General features: G+C 51.4%; 6 protein-coding genes across 6 annotated transcripts; 3 read left to right on the forward strand and 3 right to left on the reverse strand.

Annotated features, from left to right (window-relative positions):
* Positions 1 to 351: 351 nt before the first annotated feature.
* Positions 352 to 3179, forward strand: BDW70DRAFT_171841 (putative endoglucanase; the record flags this gene model as incomplete). The annotated part of the gene is made up of 6 exons (XM_073743332.1): positions 352 to 460; positions 523 to 667; positions 728 to 926; positions 997 to 1237; positions 1292 to 1345; positions 1396 to 3179. The coding sequence occupies 6 exons, from the start codon at positions 352 to 354 to the stop codon at positions 3177 to 3179; spliced, it is 2532 nt and encodes an 843-aa protein (XP_073591747.1).
* Positions 3180 to 7197: 4018 nt separating this feature from the next.
* On the reverse strand, positions 7198 to 8109 carry BDW70DRAFT_171842 (GNAT family N-acetyltransferase; the record flags this gene model as incomplete). Its single annotated transcript, XM_073743333.1, has 1 exon — positions 7198 to 8109. The coding sequence occupies exon 1, from the start codon at positions 8092 to 8094 to the stop codon at positions 7198 to 7200; it is 897 nt and encodes a 298-aa protein (XP_073591748.1). The 5' UTR covers positions 8095 to 8109.
* Positions 8110 to 10239: 2130 nt separating this feature from the next.
* On the forward strand, positions 10240 to 11826 carry fumR (Zn(II)2Cys6 domain-containing transcription factor fumR; the record flags this gene model as incomplete). Its single annotated transcript, XM_073743334.1, has 6 exons — positions 10240 to 10293; positions 10325 to 10376; positions 10443 to 10827; positions 10902 to 11076; positions 11131 to 11149; positions 11180 to 11826. The coding sequence occupies 6 exons, from the start codon at positions 10240 to 10242 to the stop codon at positions 11824 to 11826; spliced, it is 1332 nt and encodes a 443-aa protein (XP_073591749.1).
* Positions 11827 to 12010: 184 nt separating this feature from the next.
* On the reverse strand, positions 12011 to 12543 carry BDW70DRAFT_153777 (EthD domain-containing protein; the record flags this gene model as incomplete). Its single annotated transcript, XM_073739716.1, has 2 exons — positions 12011 to 12322; positions 12382 to 12543. The coding sequence occupies 2 exons, from the start codon at positions 12541 to 12543 to the stop codon at positions 12011 to 12013; spliced, it is 474 nt and encodes a 157-aa protein (XP_073591750.1).
* Positions 12544 to 13003: 460 nt separating this feature from the next.
* Positions 13004 to 16020, reverse strand: psoF (bifunctional monooxygenase/methyltransferase psoF; the record flags this gene model as incomplete). Its single annotated transcript, XM_073743335.1, has 3 exons — positions 14283 to 16020; positions 13476 to 14251; positions 13004 to 13370 (listed from the first exon to the last, which is right to left on the reverse strand). Exons 1-3 carry the CDS (start codon positions 15705 to 15707, stop codon positions 13004 to 13006), a joined length of 2568 nt encoding a protein of 855 aa, XP_073591751.1. The 5' UTR covers positions 15708 to 16020.
* Positions 16021 to 16345: 325 nt separating this feature from the next.
* On the forward strand, positions 16346 to 16649 carry BDW70DRAFT_144182 (uncharacterized protein). The gene has a single exon (XM_073738212.1). The coding sequence runs from the start codon at positions 16398 to 16400 to the stop codon at positions 16593 to 16595; it is 198 nt and encodes a 65-aa protein (XP_073591752.1). The 5' UTR covers positions 16346 to 16397; the 3' UTR covers positions 16596 to 16649.
* The last annotated feature ends 1194 nt before the right edge of the window (positions 16650 to 17843 follow it).

Below are 17843 nucleotides of genomic sequence, written 5' to 3' on the forward strand. Positions count from 1 at the left end.
TACGCCGTAAATGATCCCCTGCCATATTTCCTCCGTGTCCGCTCCAGCTCCGTTTCTAATTAGTTCAGCATCCGGCAGGCATTCTTAGCCGACTATTCAGCTTCTTTAATATAAAAGACTTCAAGCGGAGAATATTCTCCAATGAAGCAACGCCGATATAGTACCTGCAGCTGCATGTGGACAGTTTCTGCAGGAACACATCCGATATGCATGCCATGTTGGACGGCTCATCGGCCTTTTAACCGTGTTCTTCACGGAGACAAGCTCATGATGGGCAAGGCATTTATATAGCTCCACCTGACTGGATCTGTCTTCTTCATTCCAGGCTATCTTCCATCCCATTTCGTCACCATGAAGAAGTCCAATCACGCCGTGTTAGGCATTGGACTTGCCTTATGCATTGACGCAGCGTACAGCGCTGCGTCACAGTCATACACCTGGAAGAATGTCGTCACTGGAGGTTCGTCCGTTTAAATGACTTGATGGTCATGAATTACAATTGGTCTGACCAGTTTGATCCAGGTGGTGGCGGTTTCGTCCCGGGCATCGTCTTCAACCCGTCCGAAGAGGGACTAGCATATGCGCGCACTGATATTGGCGGGGCATACCGTCTTAACTCAGACGATACATGGACGCCCCTGACTGATTTTGTGGGGAATAGTAACTGGTATCATTGCTTGTTTTTTCCACTATGGATGTTCTATAGTTGGTTTTGACAACCGTACAGGAATCGATGGGGCGTGGACACGCTCGCCACAGATCCTGTCGACACAAACAGGCTGTATCTTGCCGTTGGCATGTATACCAACGAGTGGGACCCGAACAATGGGGCTATACTGCGCTCCACGGACAAAGGCGAGACGTGGACGGAAACGGCGCTGCCGTTCAAAGTTGGTGGGAATATGCCTGGCCGTGGGATGGGTGAGGTGAGCGGAAAATCATACCGCCCTGACATGATATTCTAATGAAGAGCCGCTAAATGACTGTATCGACTAGAGGCTTGCAGTGGACCCTCATCAGAATAGCATTCTCTTCTTCGGCGCTAGGAGCGGTCACGGTCTTTGGAAGAGTACTGATTATGGCGCGACCTGGAGCAATGTCACTTCCTTTACCTGGACGGGGACATACTTCCAGGACTCGAGCTCGACCTATACTTCTGATATTGTGGGTATCGCATGGGTGACGTTTGACTCTACTTCTGGTAGCTCAGGATCGCCAACTCCGAGGGTCTTTGTTGGTCAGTTGATTCTATGCTCCATATTAACCTAGCTGATGCTGACGGTCAAGCTAGGGGTTGCAGATACTGGCAAATCTGTCTTTGTGTCTGAAGATGCCGGTGCTACATGTAAGATTGTATCCGCCGTATACGAGCTGAGCAACTGACACTCATGACAGGGAACTGGGTCTCTGGCGAGCCACAGTACGGATTCCTTCCTCACAAAGGCGTCCTTTCTCCAGCGGAGAAGACGCTATACATCTCCTACTCGAATGGTGCTGGTCCCTACGACGGAACGAACGGGACTGTTCACAAGTACGACATCTCGTCCGGAACGTGGACCGACATCAGCCCTACCTCCATGGCAGATACATACTATGGCTATGGTGGTCTCTCTGTCGATCTCAATGTCCCTGGAACGTTAATGGTTGCAGCCCTAAACTGCTGGTGGCCCGACGAGCTCATCTGGCGTAGTGTTGACTCCGGCGCGACCTGGTCCCCAATATGGGCATGGAATGGCTACCCCAACATTAACTACTACTACGACTACGATGTGTCAAACGCGCCATGGCTCGAAGACACCACCTCCACAGACGAGTTCCCCGTCCGCGTAGGTTGGATGGTCGAAGCACTATCGATCGACCCGTTTGACTCGAACCACTGGCTCTATGGTACCGGCGCTACGATCTACGGCGGCCACGACCTCACAAGCTGGGACTCCGTCCACCGCGTTACTCTACAGAGCCTGGCGTCTGGAATCGAAGAGACAGCCGTCCAAGCCTTGATCGTGCCCCCGGGTGGCCCTCCACTCCTCTCAGCTGTCTACGACGTCGGCGGTTTCTATCACTCCGACCTCGACACCCCGCCATCCCAGGCATACCACACGCCAACCTATGGCTCGACCAACGGCCTCGATTACGCAGGCAACAAGCCTGCGACCATCGTTCGCTCCGGCTCAACTGACGCCGACGATCCTACTGTCGCCCTCTCCAACGACTTTGGCCGCACGTGGTCCGCCAACTACGCCGCTTCTTCGGTCACAGGACCTGGTCCCGTGGCCATCTCCGCAGACGGCGACACCGTCCTCCTGATGTCGAGCACCCAGGGCGCTCTCCGCTCACAGTATCAGTCCACCTTTGCTGCTGTGACAAGTCTTCCCTCGGGTGCGGTCATCGCGTCGGACAAGGCCAACAATACCGTCTTCTACGGGGGCAGCTCGGGCAGTTTCTACGTCTCCACAGACACGGGAACCTCCTTCACCAAGACCGCCACGCTGGGGTCCAGCTCCACCGTCAACGCCATCCGCGTTCATCCATCACTTGCGGGCGATGTCTGGGCCTCCACCGATACCGGACTGTATCACTCAACCGACTACGGCCGCACCTTTACCAAGACTGGAAGCTCCTGTACAGCTGGATGGAGCTTTGGGCTCGGAAAGCCCTCGTCAGCATCCTCCTATGCAGTAATATACGGCTTCTTCACTGTGGACGGCGTAACTGCGCTCTTTAAGACGGAGGATGAAGGAACTACTTGGGCTATGATCTCCGATACGGAGCATGGCTTCGGCGCTGCGTCGGCAAATGTGGTGAATGGGGACATGGGGAACTATGGACGTGTGTTTGTAGGGACAAATGGCAGGGGTATATTCTATGGGGAGCCGAATGGAAGTTCACCTCCAAGTTCGTCTTCTACGTCGACAATTACAACAACGTCGAGTACATCTACGACGCTGACGACCACGACTAGATCTACTACCTCAACGACAACTTCGACTGGAACTACCACGGTGACGACGACGACAACCACCACCACAACTACAGCAACAGCCACTGCTACAGCCTCGCCCTACGGCCAATGCGGCGGCAGCGGGTACACAGGACCGACTGCGTGCCCCTCTGGATGGACATGCACGTTTTTCAACGACTTTTACTCGCAATGTAAGCTTGATGTTCTCTTGTCCTGATACATATGGGTTCGATGGAAGGGGTCGAACCTATGTTACAGTATACTGATCCGGTTTACAATAGGTACTCAGTCCTAGGACCTGTAAGATGGATGATTTGGCGGTTTCGGAACAATGAAGTAGTCTTATGGGATTGAAGTCTCTTTTGAGCTATTGCTGCTAAATAACAAGTATGTGCCAATTGAAATCTTACTAGAGTTGTATGGTGTAGTTCAATCAATGCGCCTTCGTGTTGCGTACGAGGCGACTTGAGAGGAGTAGCAGTCGGGGCTTGGACTAGATGTACATCCCACCAGTGCTAAAAAGTAAAAGGTTACCTTTTGAATACGAGTTGATATCGAAAGAATGTAGAGGAACCCTTCGACATGCTACAATTGTCCATCGTTGGTTCGCGTACTCTTGCCCCGGACGCGGAAGGCGGGAAGGTAGCACTCTGAGACCAAACTACGTCGTCCAACATCAATTAGATCGCATAACAGCACCTATATCTTCGCCTTAGTGGTACGTTGGACATAACCAGGACTTTCCCGACTTGCCTCTGTGGACCGTCGTCCTGGCCCTGCCTTGGGTGGCCCGCGTAGGACGGAAATTGTGCCACTTGAATTTGCTGTAATTGGTGAAGTACAGGAGCCCACTGACAGAAAACCGTGCCTTCCATAGACCTTGGGGAAGCCTTAAAAACCGATCGGCCACTGAGTAGACTGGTGTGCTTCTGTGTAAAGTCTCATAGTTTACAAAACCCCAAAATGGAAGCGTTCGGTACATGCACCAATCATGGTAATTTCCTCAACACCATAGCTGTACTTTGGCTCGTATAATATGTCGCCTGCATGTTGTACAATATATCGCCCCTACACCCACTAAGCGCATATTTCGGCCCCAAACTCGCGGTTGCCACATTCGCAAACGAGTCATGATTAAATCTCGTTCTTGGTGGAAAGTACATCGCGAGGATCAAGAAGATGCAGAAGCAATACGGTAGGCACTTTCAATGTTGCTCCTTGCTGGTCGCTTATACGGCATCTGGGATACGGGCTTTGGGATGTAGGCGTGATTGTCCCCATTAATCCAGAGAAACTCCAACGATATTGCCTTTGTCGATCAGGTCGATGCTAGTGCGGGTCCAAAGCGCGACAAAGCGCGACAAACAAGTCCATTACTTCAATATATGAGACGAAAGCAACTCAGCCTAATATGGCGGTTAGTAGAGACGTAACTTCTGAATATCAGAAAGGTCTCATTTTTGTATAAAGTGCGGTGGTCAGTTGTGTAACTGCCTATGTCAAATAGAGGAAAGTTTCGTACATGGCTATCGGCGATATACGGCTAACATCTCTCTCTATATACAAAGAGTTGAGGGTAAGATGGCGGACACGGCGCGACTGGGCGCGATGTCGGCATGGCAATAGTATATGAGGGGAGATGTGTGTGCGGAGCCAGAAGACATCTATACGTCGCATACCCGGGATTAAATTCTACAATCTTAGGAGCTTAACAGGTTATGCCTAAAGGTATTAGATAGATAGCGCACGGGACTTTCGTGACAGGTATTCCATCTTTTCGTTCATTCCCCCTTGGCACCAATTCAGCCTCCCCTATATTCCTACTATTTTCGTGACCTTGCAGCGCTCGCTCAAGTAAAGGAGTATTCACGTGGACTCAATCCCGCTTTTATTGAGTCGTAGAGTATCCCGGCTAGTGATTGCGATGAGGCCAGTCTGCTCGCGTCAGCCTTGGACCTCGGGCTCAAAATGAAATCATCTGTCCAACTAGCCAGACAGCGTATGACTTATGGACTGTAGAAGAATGGTGCGGAAAGGGTCTGCGATTGTGCTATGGAAAAACGGTATTTCTGCCATTAGGATGGTTCCCAACAGCAGCCTGCTACTCAGCTCTGAGACTATAGTGCATCCCGAGGATCTATTGTAGACCGAAGAAGTAAGTGTTCCGGTGATAACTGCACCAGGTGAATTCACATCTATTCCACCCAGCTCCACCTTCAATTACAATTCATATGCTGCATAATGCTGCATACTACGGCAGAAACCCTAAGGCCGACAGGGGCCAAGCCATCTCCACTCGCGTGAGCATGACACGATCATCACGAGCTGACCCACGATCACTAAGAGCAACATGTCGCTCATCAGAGTCCCGACCATAATTCCCTACCGGCCCTGTCTTGCCGTCTCCGATTTACCAAGTCAGCGGATGTGGCGTCGGTGGATTGAACCCTACTAGACGCGGGATCGGCAGTCCTGCTAGCGGTCTGGGGCTGCTAGATTGCATGGGCGCATGGCCGATCACAGTGGCGCCTCGCCACGGGTTCCTAGATCCCATACCTGCGCAGCCAGAAAAGCCAAGCTCATGTGTCATGTTCTTGATTGACTCCCAAGGGGCCTTGCATCGCGCTGACTCGGTCTTGCGGGCTACGCCCTGGGCTGCCTCAGACGGCAACGCATTTAATTTACCTAGCAGAAGGATATCTTGGATATGTGCTTCATTGCTTCAATGGCCGATGCTTTGTAAATAATATCATAACTGGCAGCATCCAAAGCCGTGCCGAGGCTGGTATCTGATACGCTTGGTTCTTGGAGACAATCCCGGGGTTGGCCTGATTTATGAACATGACCCTTAATGTTGGAAAAGGACAGGGGCCAAGAACGCAGATGCGGAAACTACAGCGAGGGACCTGCAAAAGTGCCAGTGTACTATGGGACTAGGCACGGGACCAATTGATTTCGCCAGGCATATCTGGCAATAATAGCGAGACGGTGAGATTAAGCTCGTTTTCAAGGCTGTGAGGCCGCATGCCGATCTCGCGTAGGATCTAGGCAGCCCTGAAGTTGACACTGGCGTCTTCGATTGTCGTCCGCTGGTCAGTGATGATCTGAAAATGTCGCCGTAGATCCCTGGTCCTGCCTATCAGGCGCGCCCTGAAGGAGATGGGGGCTTGGACGCCGCAGTTTTAGCCCCGGCTTCTCGACGTCCGTGGCATTTGGCATGCCTTCTGGTCAAGGAGCTGGGATGCCCAGTATATAGTCTCACGTAGTGTCGTAGAGAGAAGGCTCAAGTTGAATGCTATGTCTTCGCTCAATACAGAAACGACGTTGAGATACTTTAGTGCAACCGATATAGATAAGTACTTTGGAAAACCGATTTGTGCATCTGCAGGAAAGGAGTGTCTTCGGGTTTCTTCACCCCTCCTGATTGAAAGGTTACATGGCGGATCTGCGACGCCGTTTTGGGCCGCGTAATCCCTCAATCTTTCATCGGTTTGCGTACAGCGTTCTCCACCTGGGGGCCGTAACGCGTAGGGTCTTTAATTTACAACAGTGTGCTGAAATAGGATTGCAAAAAGTTTAAAGACCACCAACATGACCCTCGAAGCAGCACCATCAGTCAATCAGTCAACCCATTTCGCAAGCTCCTTCAGCTCATACAATAAAGTGAACATGTCCTCTCTCCGTACTCTCGCTCTCACCCTTGGCCTCTTGGCCACAACCGCCACCGCCGAGCGACTCAGGGCCGTCTTCTCCTCAGGCTCCTTTTCTACCATTGGCGACCATAGCGACAGCTGGAGAGGAATAAACCCATCGTATACTGAGCCTGACACAGGTTTACCTGCTAGAATAAAGTATACTTGAAGCACAAGACTTCTTCTCTGCATTAATCAATGCAATACATATTAAACCCAATAAGGTGGAAGAGGAACAATCGATGTTATCAAGCTTTCATGCCTGCAGTGCCGCAAGACCTACAGTTGCATCTTGACTGGCTCAAACATTAAAAACTCCGAATCTACAACCAGGGATGCGTTAACCAAATTAAGACAAGGATAACCATGAGGTATAAAATAGCCTAATTAAACAGCTTTTCCGTGTGCTTTACCACAACAGAACAAATGAACTACTGTTGGCCAACTTTGAGAGAAATACAATTACAGACTTCATGCGGTATGTCAGGATACATGCAAGTTACGATCTATAATCTATAATATACCAGCGAATATAGTAATGGCTTAACAACAACCAGGGGAACCAGGAGTGAAAACATCCTTCTTATACGCCAGTTTAAACCCTACCCTTTCCATATTCCTCGCACTCACACCACCAGGCCACGTTGTAACAGCAGCAATATCACACCCCTCTCTCTTCGCCTCAGCAAGTCTCGCCCTCAATAATGCCACTTGGACGCCCCTCCCCCTAAACTCTGGGAGCGTGCTGTCGATATACAGCTCCGCGACTTTGCCGAGCGATGTGGTGATGAGCGCTAATCCGGCTGTCCCGGCAAATTTTCCATCGATCTTAGCAACGTAAAGACGAGTGTCGGGGCGGAGGGTCGCAATTGTTGCGAGTGTGTGGAAGAGGTCAGAGTTGAGAGACCCTGCGGACGCGAAGCCCGTGGTAGAGGACTGGATGAAGAGGGCGTGATCTTCTTCTGAGACTGGTGTGATGTGGATATCGTTGCCTTTCGGCTGTTTGTACTCCCCCTCTTCACGATGTGATCCATCCTCAGCCTCGTAGTCCTGTAGAGACAGAGCATAAACATTCATTTCCGCACAAATCATATACCCCCTCTTCTTTAACACCTCCATTGCGCTTTTATGGGCAAAGGGACAGAGATTGATTTCTGGCTGAACACCGATTGCCTTAAAAAGCCGTTCAATGTCATCAATATCCTTATCTGTGACGGGACGCTCCATCCCAATTCCAGCAACATGGTTCAGTTTCCGGCCAAATAATGGTTTTGTTACTGCAGCAACGCCGCCACCGATAGATTCGGCAAGAAAGCCATCTTCTGGGTAAACTTGCCGGCCTGCATCAATTTGAGCGGTTATGAAGGCTGTTTCGGCGCGTTCAATAAGGCGTGCTTCTGCTGGGGTGATTGCCCGGCCCTGTGACGTGGAGTGTGGCATAGCGGGAAATGTCGAGAATCGGTAAGATCGGACTTTGGCCGTGATTCCCATACTCTTTAGGACTTTTTGGGACTCGAATAGGAGCTTAAATAGTATACCTGGGCTGGCCCTTGGCAGGTCGTATTCGACCCACCATGACTCATTGAGGAAACATCGAAGTGGGCTGAAGCGCTTGGCATCATTACTGTCAAGGCAATGATAGAAGATAAGAAATTGGTTGCCCTGAGCCGATTGTGAGGATACTGCCAATTGAAGCCGTCTTAGATTCTGTTGTTGATTCCTAACACAGTAACCATTCTTGGACCGCACAACGGCACCCAAATGCCCCTACGGTAACCTTTGGAATTGAGCCTTACACTTGCACACGTTCGCTGCGCCCACCCGTCCCACCGTCGTCCCAGGTTCCTATCTAGACCAGCCAGGGCATCTAGCTAGTGTGGAACACCATGATTCAGTTAGCCCCGCGCAACAACAGACCGTCTAATAATGTGACTATGGGACCCGCATGGCTGCTTCCAGTCCGATATCGAACCAGACGCCGTACCAGCCGTAGTGAGCATACAGAGACGGAAGAGCATTCAAAAGCATGTCTGAGGGTGGCAGTAGATCTTGTGCTTGATCATCGGCACCATACAAATTCACTGTGGCAGTAGAAACCCCAATATGTCCGGCTCGGCAACAGAGTTTGGAGAGCGGATCCGCTGTCGAACACAGCGCCGTAGAGTAGCCCTATCATTCGACGGGGCCAAGTAATTGCATGTCCTTATCATCCAGATAGATAATTCATGCTGTCACCGGAACGGAGGATATCCATATTTTCGGTATCGCTCCTCCCTACGTGGTATATATGAAATTTTAAGATAAAAAAACACTATATACGAACCATATACCCATTTCCGCAACCGTGGATGTGCCCTAAAAGGGAAAAACGCACTCCGAATACGTCCAATAGTCGTCTCCTCGACTGACGAACTCTTAGACGTTTGGGAGAAGAATGGTCTTATATACGATCAGTAACCCTGTTTCAGGTTAGGTCAATCCGATCTACGTGTTCGACCTACGCCGTGCAAGTCCCTTGCTTCCCATTTAGTGCGGAATATCAACAGCCCATATTCAACTAGGAGTTCAGCTGTCTCCTATTAGTCAAGAGCTTCCCAGCAAATGGCTGCTGAGGTCGATCATAAAGGGATATTTTCGTTGCTCGATCCTGTCCAGATGGCGCCGGCAGAACAAGGCCATGCTAAGATTCTTCTTGATACTTGTCAACGCTGATCTGGAGGACGACAGCGTCAATCATCTTCTGTTCGCATCATCGTGCAGGGCTTGGTGCGAGACCTCGCCTCCTCGCACATGCCAGCCACTCCCGGTGTTCCAGTGATTCGTTTGCAGAGATGTCCTCTTCTCTTATCTTTGTTATATCATTCAGCTTTATCTTGGGATTGCTCTTGGTACAGTGAATCGAGGAGTGACGATCGTCGGGGTACATAAGATGCGAATCTCCACCACACTCTAAATGTGGCCTCCCAACACTCCCACCCGGACGTTGATGGCTGCCTCGCGCACAACATTCTCTATTGCATCCTTGACAGCCGCAGGCAAGCTGTCATACGTCAAATCGAGCGTCATGGTTAAGGCACTCTCCATATCCAGCCGCCTACATAGATGCCAATATTCACCTTGAACATTTCGCGGCCAGCATGCCTTTGCTGCCTCTTTCTGTTCTCCTCTTCTTGGTAACGCCGTCTCGCTAGCGACGACTGAGTGGGTGATATCAACGCGTAGTCAGTCAAGTTTTCTGCCTCCTTGCAGGCCCGTCTGCTGTGGTCGGGGTAGGAGCAGAGGCCAGCTCCAATGGCACCCCTGCGCGTCAGAACAGGGGCCAGCTCGTGTTGCTGCGCGGCGGGTCTGTGGAATAGCGGATCCAATTATCATAGCATTTCCGGCTGGTTACGCACTTGCGGCCGGTTTTTAGCTTCTCGAGCAGCTCTGGTGGGTTGATAGTCATGCTGAGTACAATTAGCCGTTGTAGGCCGCACTTGACCATGAAGCATTGGCAATAAACGTGATCAAAGCAATGGATCCCACTAAGCAACCCTTCTAGACAAGAAAACAAAGAGTATTCTTGGGTATAAAGTAGGTACGGAGATGCTCCGTGCACTGTCTAGACCATATCTGCAGCAGAGCAGCGCGAAAGGCGGGGTAGGAGGGGTAATCACAAAGTACTCAGCAGCAGCAGCAGCTCCAACGTCATGCCAATGATAATAGTACACGACATCAGTATGGTATGTGTCCATTAATAGTCACGGCGCAGATGAGCGGAATAATGTAAAGCTTACCGGGCGTCTCAGCGAACCAGGACGGACCGGATGGCGCAGCAGACGGGGGTTCAGACCAGTTCCAGTATCTGCAGACAGGATTGCTGGATATGTCGACTGACTTGCATCTGGGACTGGGTCCCTCTTCGTTATCGGTCGATATTCACCCTGCATTGACGGCTTCATATTGTCCTCCAGACGTCGAATCCCGAGCACCCACTCTCCACGAGAATGAATTGTCCTGCTCTCAAGCATCATTGCATCTGAGGGCCGCGGAACAAGCGGTCCAAATCCGCTGGAGAGACTTTCACCATTTAGACGCCTCTGACGACTTGTGCGACTTCTCATTACCAACGACAATGCACTATTCCTTTTCCTCAATCGGGCACCGACATTGCGGATCCCTCGCTCGAAACATGTCCCCTCATGTCCACCACAGCAAGCCGAAGACGAGACTATGGTGGACTCGGATCCAGCAGGAGAAAATTCAAGAGGCTCGGATGGGAGGGACTCTGGCTATGGCAATGAATTGTCTCCTTCCGATCTTCTGCAGTCACCATACAGGGATGCGCACGATTCTTACGCAGATCTGCTGAACAAACAACAGGACCAGGAGGAGCCCTCAAGCTCCGTATGTTCCTGGATCCGCAACCTCCCAGATACCAATGTGCACCTCCACTAGCATATGCATTCATTGCCCGGGGTTTGTGCAGGTCTACAGGGGAAAGGGACTTATCCAGGTAACCCTTTATATTCCATGGAACTCCCAGTGGATTCCACCTTCCAGTTATCCAGTCAGTACACAGGGCTCTTAACTACCATCTGTGACCAACTCGAATCTCACAGAGCATGCAATGACACCCGGACACGCGCACAACTCGCGCTAGATCAGCCGTCACAGTTGCTCGTTTTTTCCAGCTACATGTGCCTTCTCGCGTCATATGACAAGGTCTTGCAGCATATCAAGGCGTGGCTAGAGGTGCGGCTCAAGATGGGGGTCAGAGGTATCGCAACTGCGCTGCCTGGGGATGAGGGCAGCATGCGCTTCCCAATCCAGTTGCGGCGCCTGGCTGTAGGTTCCTTCGAGCTACCCCAGACATCCTCAACCCAGTCATTCGCCTTGACGTGCATGATGGAGGCCAATGTGATGCAGATGCATTCGCTGATCAGCGAGATCATGAAACCTGTCTCTACTGATGTCACCGGATCAGCGTTAAGGGAAGGCGCTTCCCGTCCCCCGGCCGCTGAGAAGCGCCCCATGAACGGGGTTGCCGCCGGTGAGGTGCTTTCTACCGTAGCGACAGTGACGCTGCGGGCAATCAAAGCCAATGAAGATGCCATACTACAACTTGTGGAGACCGTTTCGAAATTAGCCCTCCAGCGCGTTTATGCATTGACTGCGGGATACTCGCTGTGAATGGCGTCTCGTGTCTCAGGAAGGTACATGAACATCATTCTAGTATAAATATATATGTGTATATGTATATGTAATACATTTCTGAACAGAGCTCTTTAAGCGACCTATTCCTCTCTGAACGCTTCGTAAATTAATTCAGTCCTTTCGTCTGTGAGGCTCATATGTACCACGGTGGCGACCTTGGTTATGGCGCCCTGCTCATATTCTTGAAGGACGGGAAAGTAGGCTTGCCAGAATCATCGAGGTTGACCACTTTTTCATCCCTGACGTACGTCTCAACCCAGCCGATACTGATTTCTGCACCTTCGCCTCCGATAAAAGGACCTTCCTCAGCCTGTAGTGCCTGGAAATCAGCGTCGGCAGCCCCCTTGTAGAACGTTTCCATGTCACGGAAGAAAAACTCTACTTGAGCGTCAAAGTCTCTGATTCGCCACGGGCTCCCGCGCATGGTATTGAGTTCGGAGGTGAAGTCGCGAAACGACTTGGGAGTAAAGACCTTGGAGAGACGGTCACTTTAAGATTCGCCCATCATGGCCTGCTCGATTGGGGACTCACGATAGGAAATTCTTCGATCCCATTCTTCGCATGTAGCTTGGCCGCGCGGGCAGCATGCTGTTCAGTAACCCACCGATAGAAGTCTTCTTCATTGACATCTGGCTGGCGATAGTGAGCCACCTTCATGCACAAGAGGCGTTTCTTCTGGAGGAGTTCGGCCATCCTGACGGAATCTGAAAGATGGATGGCGCACATAGACCGCGAATAGATCTACTATTCCTATTAAAACACGAGCATTCTTTATATATAGCGGCCTGCGTACGCTGCAGGTAAGGCTACTCCTGTTCGGCTGCCGTCGTTATCCCGAGCAAGCAGGACCACCGAGTGTGGGAACGAACGGTGCCTCTTCGTTACGTGCACGAATTCCTCGGAGATATGCACACCCCTTACGCTATCGGTAAATGTTACTGTTAGGGCTCTTCGTATTGCCGGATTTAAAATGGAATACAGTACGAAACCTCGGGGGCGCGGTCCTACTCGGAATATGCCAACGTCAACTGAGGGCGAATTGCCATCCTTACAGATCCAACTACATACAGCTGGGGCTGAGAATAATAATTCTGGTACGTACAGAGGGAAATTGGACATCATTCAACATCCCCAAGTGCTCAAGTAAAGCGCATTAATGCCCATTGGTACTATAATTAGCAAGAGCAGTGGACAGCAAGAGGCAGCTGTGTCTTTGTGGCCCCGGAAGGTCATACACAGCCAGGTCAATACCTGAGAATCCTGTTTGCCTGAGCAACTCAACCCACTGCTGAGGAGACTGTAGGTAGATGCCCGCCCACCATCCAGGGAGCGGACCGAATGCCAGGTTATAGAAAGGAGTTAGCCTGGTAAGCTCTACGAGACCTAGGACACCGCCGGGATTTAGGAGTTTGCGTACATTGCCCAGGGTTTCCGTTAGGCGCGCCGTGGCATGGACGACTTTGGCGGCAATGACCAAGTCGTAATGCGTGCTCGTCGAACCCTTGGCTCGCGAAGTCATCCTCGATGTTTAAGATCTTGAAGGACAAAAGCGGCTTCCAGGTCTTCAGCGTCGTCTTTGCGGCATTAAAGAAACTGGGCGAGAGGTCGGTGTACATGTTCATTACAGAATGGCCCGCCATTCTGGATGCATAAGTGAAGGATTTCGGCAGTATTGGCTCCTGTTCCAGCCCCCAATCTCCAGGATTCTGATTCCTCTTCGCTGCGAGGTGAGGATGCGGGCGTATTCAGCCATGTAGCGATTGGCACGCCGACCCTCATCAGAGAGGTAAGCGCGGAAGAGCAGATTGTCTCTCATGAGATGTACAAGAGCGTGGGTCTTGCCGGTGAAGGTGTCCACAATCTCTGGACCCATTCTCGCAATAACCTCTCCCTCAATGCCTAATTTTGAAATCAAACTGGTGAGTTCTCCCTTTACTAGAACTGTCTCCTGGAGCGCCCTCTGCCCGGCCTCGCTGTCGACAAAGTCCTGCATCACTTTCCACCAGTGGACCCGATAGTCTTGTTTTGGACTCAACCCACGCTGCCTCATTTCTTTCACCGCCGCATCCAGGTAAACAGCGGTAGCAGCATTCACGAGTCTGAATTTCTCCGCCAGAGTCATGCCGACACTGTCGGCTTCTACAGGCTTCTGAATAGACTCTAGCATTGCCGGTGTGACGTGGACCCCGCCCACTGTGTTAAGTTGTTTGGCTACGCCATTGCTAGCCGCTTGAGCCCCGTCAAGACACGTAAAGCTCATGCTGGACCACTCAGTTTCCAGTTCCCTGGTGAGCCACGGCTCCAGGTTCACAATTCCACCGAAATAGAACATGATTCTCGACGGCTTTCCGGGGGTGTTGGTACCTACGTACCAAGAGCGCTGCTCGTGTGCATGGTTTGGCTAGGAGGGAAGAAGCCCATACTTGCTCGACGTGGCTTGCCCACGCATCCATAGCTTCGTTCTTCACATCGATGCTGACAATACTGCTGCGTTTTATGTGCTCTATTGTCTTGCCAATACAGCTGGCGAATGCTTCGAGGCTCACAGGCTGATTCCCTGCGGGCAAATGAGGGCCACAAACAATGAACATGTTCAGATAACCATGGACCAGGACGCCAGCATATGTTTCTAGCCTCTGCGTCCAGGACTCTCGCAGAGACCTGTTTTCGCTCCCTTGGATATCTATCATATTCATTGCGCCTGTGCCCGTATCGAATCCCAGTGCCAGGATGATCATGTCAAGCTCATACTCCGCTCCGGAAGCAGTACGGATTCCATTCTCGTAAATTTCGATCTCGTCTTTGCTGATATCCACTAGCTTGACATTCGGGCGATTGAACGTCTCGTAGTATCCATCTGCACAGGAAGGACGTCTCGCCCCAAAGGGATAGGTCGGGCATAGAGCTTCGGCGGTTTCAGGCTCGCACACGATGGAACGGATTTTGTCACGAATGAAGTTCGCAGTGGCAGCATTGGCGTCTGGGTCCATGAACGAATAGTCAAATGTGCCGAGCTGGAAATTATAACAACCCCGCGCCCAACCATCTTCGAAGACTTGTCGGATCTCTTCTGGATCGCGAAAACTTGAGACAGTACTCCCCGAATGCTTCACAGCGTGGCCCGCCAAATTTACCTTGGGGAATATCCCAGGTCGCGCTAAATTCTTCTTGACTTCCTCTCGTTTTTGCTCGTCAAGAGGAAAATTCTGCGCTGGGATAGCATAATTTGGCGTCCGTTGGAAAACTGTCAGCTGCCCAGCAACGGGGCCAAGCTTCGTGGTGACCTGGATTCCCGACGAACCTGTGCCGACCACGCCGATTCGTTTGTTTTCAAAATTGACCTCATGCTCTGGCCAGGTCGACGTTGAGTATATCTCCCCTTTAAAAGCCCGCAGCCCAGCGAACGGTGGCTCCTTGGGAATAGACGTGATGCCTGTAGCGGGAAGAAAGTATCGCGAGGTGGCCATACTCCCATCCTTCGTCCTGATTGTCCAGAGATTGTCACAATCGCTGCAATGGGCTGATTCGACCACGGCGTTGAATTGAATGTCCCTGCGTAGGTCGTACCCGTCAACGACACGACTCAGGTACCACTGGATTTCCTCCTGGCTGGGATAGCGCTCTGTAAAGTCCCATTCTTCCAGCAGCTCTGGCAGAAACTTTAGGGCATATACCCAAGCCTCTCCATCAGTCCGACATCCAGGATAGCGATTCCACCACCAGGTGCCCCCTATATCTGACCCGGCGTCGAAACACCTGGCTGTCAGGCCCAGTCGCTGAATCTCCCAGAGCATTCTGATACCACTGAAGCCCGCGCCAATCACGATAGCATCATAGTCAGGGCTTGTTCTAGTCATTTTCAGTACCAGATTCTTGTTGCTCTCCTGTTTGGATTGAATGGCTCTCCGTGTCGGCCAGGCGAACCCCTACCCATATCGAGACCGTTCCCGAACAGAAAGCAAGTCCCGTCTCCTCGATGCCACCAGGGTTAGGTACGCCGAGCATACCCGTATAGCCTCCAAATGCTTCTCCAGTATTTTACTGAACTAGACTGCTGCAGATGCTCGGGGAAGCCGAATTGGCTCTCAATACGGAATCACCGCCGAATATGATCAGGCCATGCAGATGAAAATGCTTATAGGCAAGGGTGCACGCTAAGCAGTGGGTCTCGGCATCTAACTATCGCGACCTTATTACAAAGAACCCTCTCCGCAAGAATGATAGATGTGACAATCGCGCGCTTCTCCCCCCGGCCGAACTGCGGGCTGCCTGCCCGTAATCATTGAAGGATTTGTGGCCCCGATAGCCTCGGTGTAGATGATTGTAGTACTCGTAAGTATATGCTATTATAAAGTCCAATAGTCCAGTGTTTGCGTCATATCTGTTTAGTTTTAAGGCATTACCGCTGCCCACCTCGTCAGACACTCTTGACCTGCTATGCGCCAGAGTCTATTATGCCCTCGTTAATCGGCCCAAGCAATGACGCGGCCCAGCTGGGACTCGCCCCCCTCCGCATCTCACCACTGGCCCTATCGTCAGCATCTTTGATGTTCAGCTGGTCGCAGGACATCTCGCTTGGGGCTTTCTTGCACCCGTCCCTACACAACGACCCAGCCCACCCTAGTGGCACGATCCTCCCACGATACCTGCCCGCGTTAATGCGTCCTGGGCTCTGGCGTATCGGCGTGATCTACCCCCCGGCCACCGTTATCTGCGTGATTAATGGGCTTAGCCGCCAGAGCTGAGAGGCTCGCAACCTATACTTTGCCGGCGCACTGTTCAGTATCGCTCACTTTTGCTGGCGCCCGACCATGTTCGCTATCCTTGCCCGCATTGGAGATGTCAAATCGCCCGGTGTCCAAAATGAGGACGCGCTCAAGGAGTGGCTGCTCAGTCACCGCGCCCGAACGCTGTTCGTAAATGTCCCTGCCTTTCTTTGCATATTGGTCGCTACCCTGATCACTGTGACCGAGGGTCTTTCTTGAGGCCTCGGCTTCCGAGTCTGGTTAGCCCCTCTGGTGGATTGCATCCCATTGGGTTGATTCTTGATACATGTATGTACTAGATATTATTCTCTGTCTTATTTCCGAACGTGGTATCGTACGATCTCCCCGCATTCATCGCGTTACTCGGAGTAGAATTTGCACTAAACCGATTGGTGAAAACGTCAACACTACCCGGTAAAATACGACCCGCCCCGGCGCTAGAAGCGCGATCCCAAAAGTTACCGTGGGCGGAGCGGTTAGGAGATCCGCCTCAAGTCGAATAGCCAATCAGCACATGTTCTGCTCGAGGGCCCGTAGGACCCACCGGGCTGGCGTGGAAGGGATACCCTTGTTACACAATATGGCCTTTAGGCTCCTGCCCCCTTCGGTCGCACCCACTGCAGTGATATAGTCCCCGTTACCATCCAATCCTCATATACCAAGATAGTGCCTGTATTGAAGATATAAAAGGATCCTCAGGACCAGTTTTCACACTCAGCATGAGATCTGACTTTCGATGACATTGCGATCTAAGGGTCCTATCATTCTGTAGGATCTGTATCGCTACCGCGTCCCTGTCCGTATTTGCCTTCTAGCAAGCAGGCCATCCGATGATAAGTTAGATTTCCAACCCAAATGAGGCTGGCAAGTGTAACCACGGCCAATCCCGCCAAAGGGCGGTGGGGCTGCGTATTTACTGAGACGGCGCGGATTGATTGATTGATTGATTGATTGATTATATTTTACGGCCGTGGTTCACCGCCTAAGCACGTGTCCCACCGTCCCCTGATGGGGCAAAGGCCGCCAGGGGATGAGCCCTGGGTGTCTCTAACTAGCTGCTAGTTCTAGTCCTAAGTACAAGTAAGGAAATTTGGCGCCTTCGCATAGCTGCCGCAATTAGAAGGAAGGACCTGCAGTGCAGGGAAAAGGTGTTGCCAGCTGCAAAGGTCCAACAACACTCCGTGACCAATCCTGTTGCCACTTCATAGTACGATTTTTTTTTTTTTT

Source organism: Aspergillus foveolatus, assembly GCF_047715535.1.
Source record: "Aspergillus foveolatus strain CBS 279.81 unplaced genomic scaffold BDW70scaffold_88, whole genome shotgun sequence".
NCBI lineage: Eukaryota > Fungi > Ascomycota > Eurotiomycetes > Eurotiales > Aspergillaceae > Aspergillus > Aspergillus foveolatus.

Bases quoted from the DNA above. Each gene is read 5' to 3' on its own strand.
- BDW70DRAFT_144182 (XM_073738212.1), top strand. From the start codon at position 16,398: ATGTTCAGCTGGTCGCAGGACATCTCGCTTGGGGCTTTCTTGCACCCG.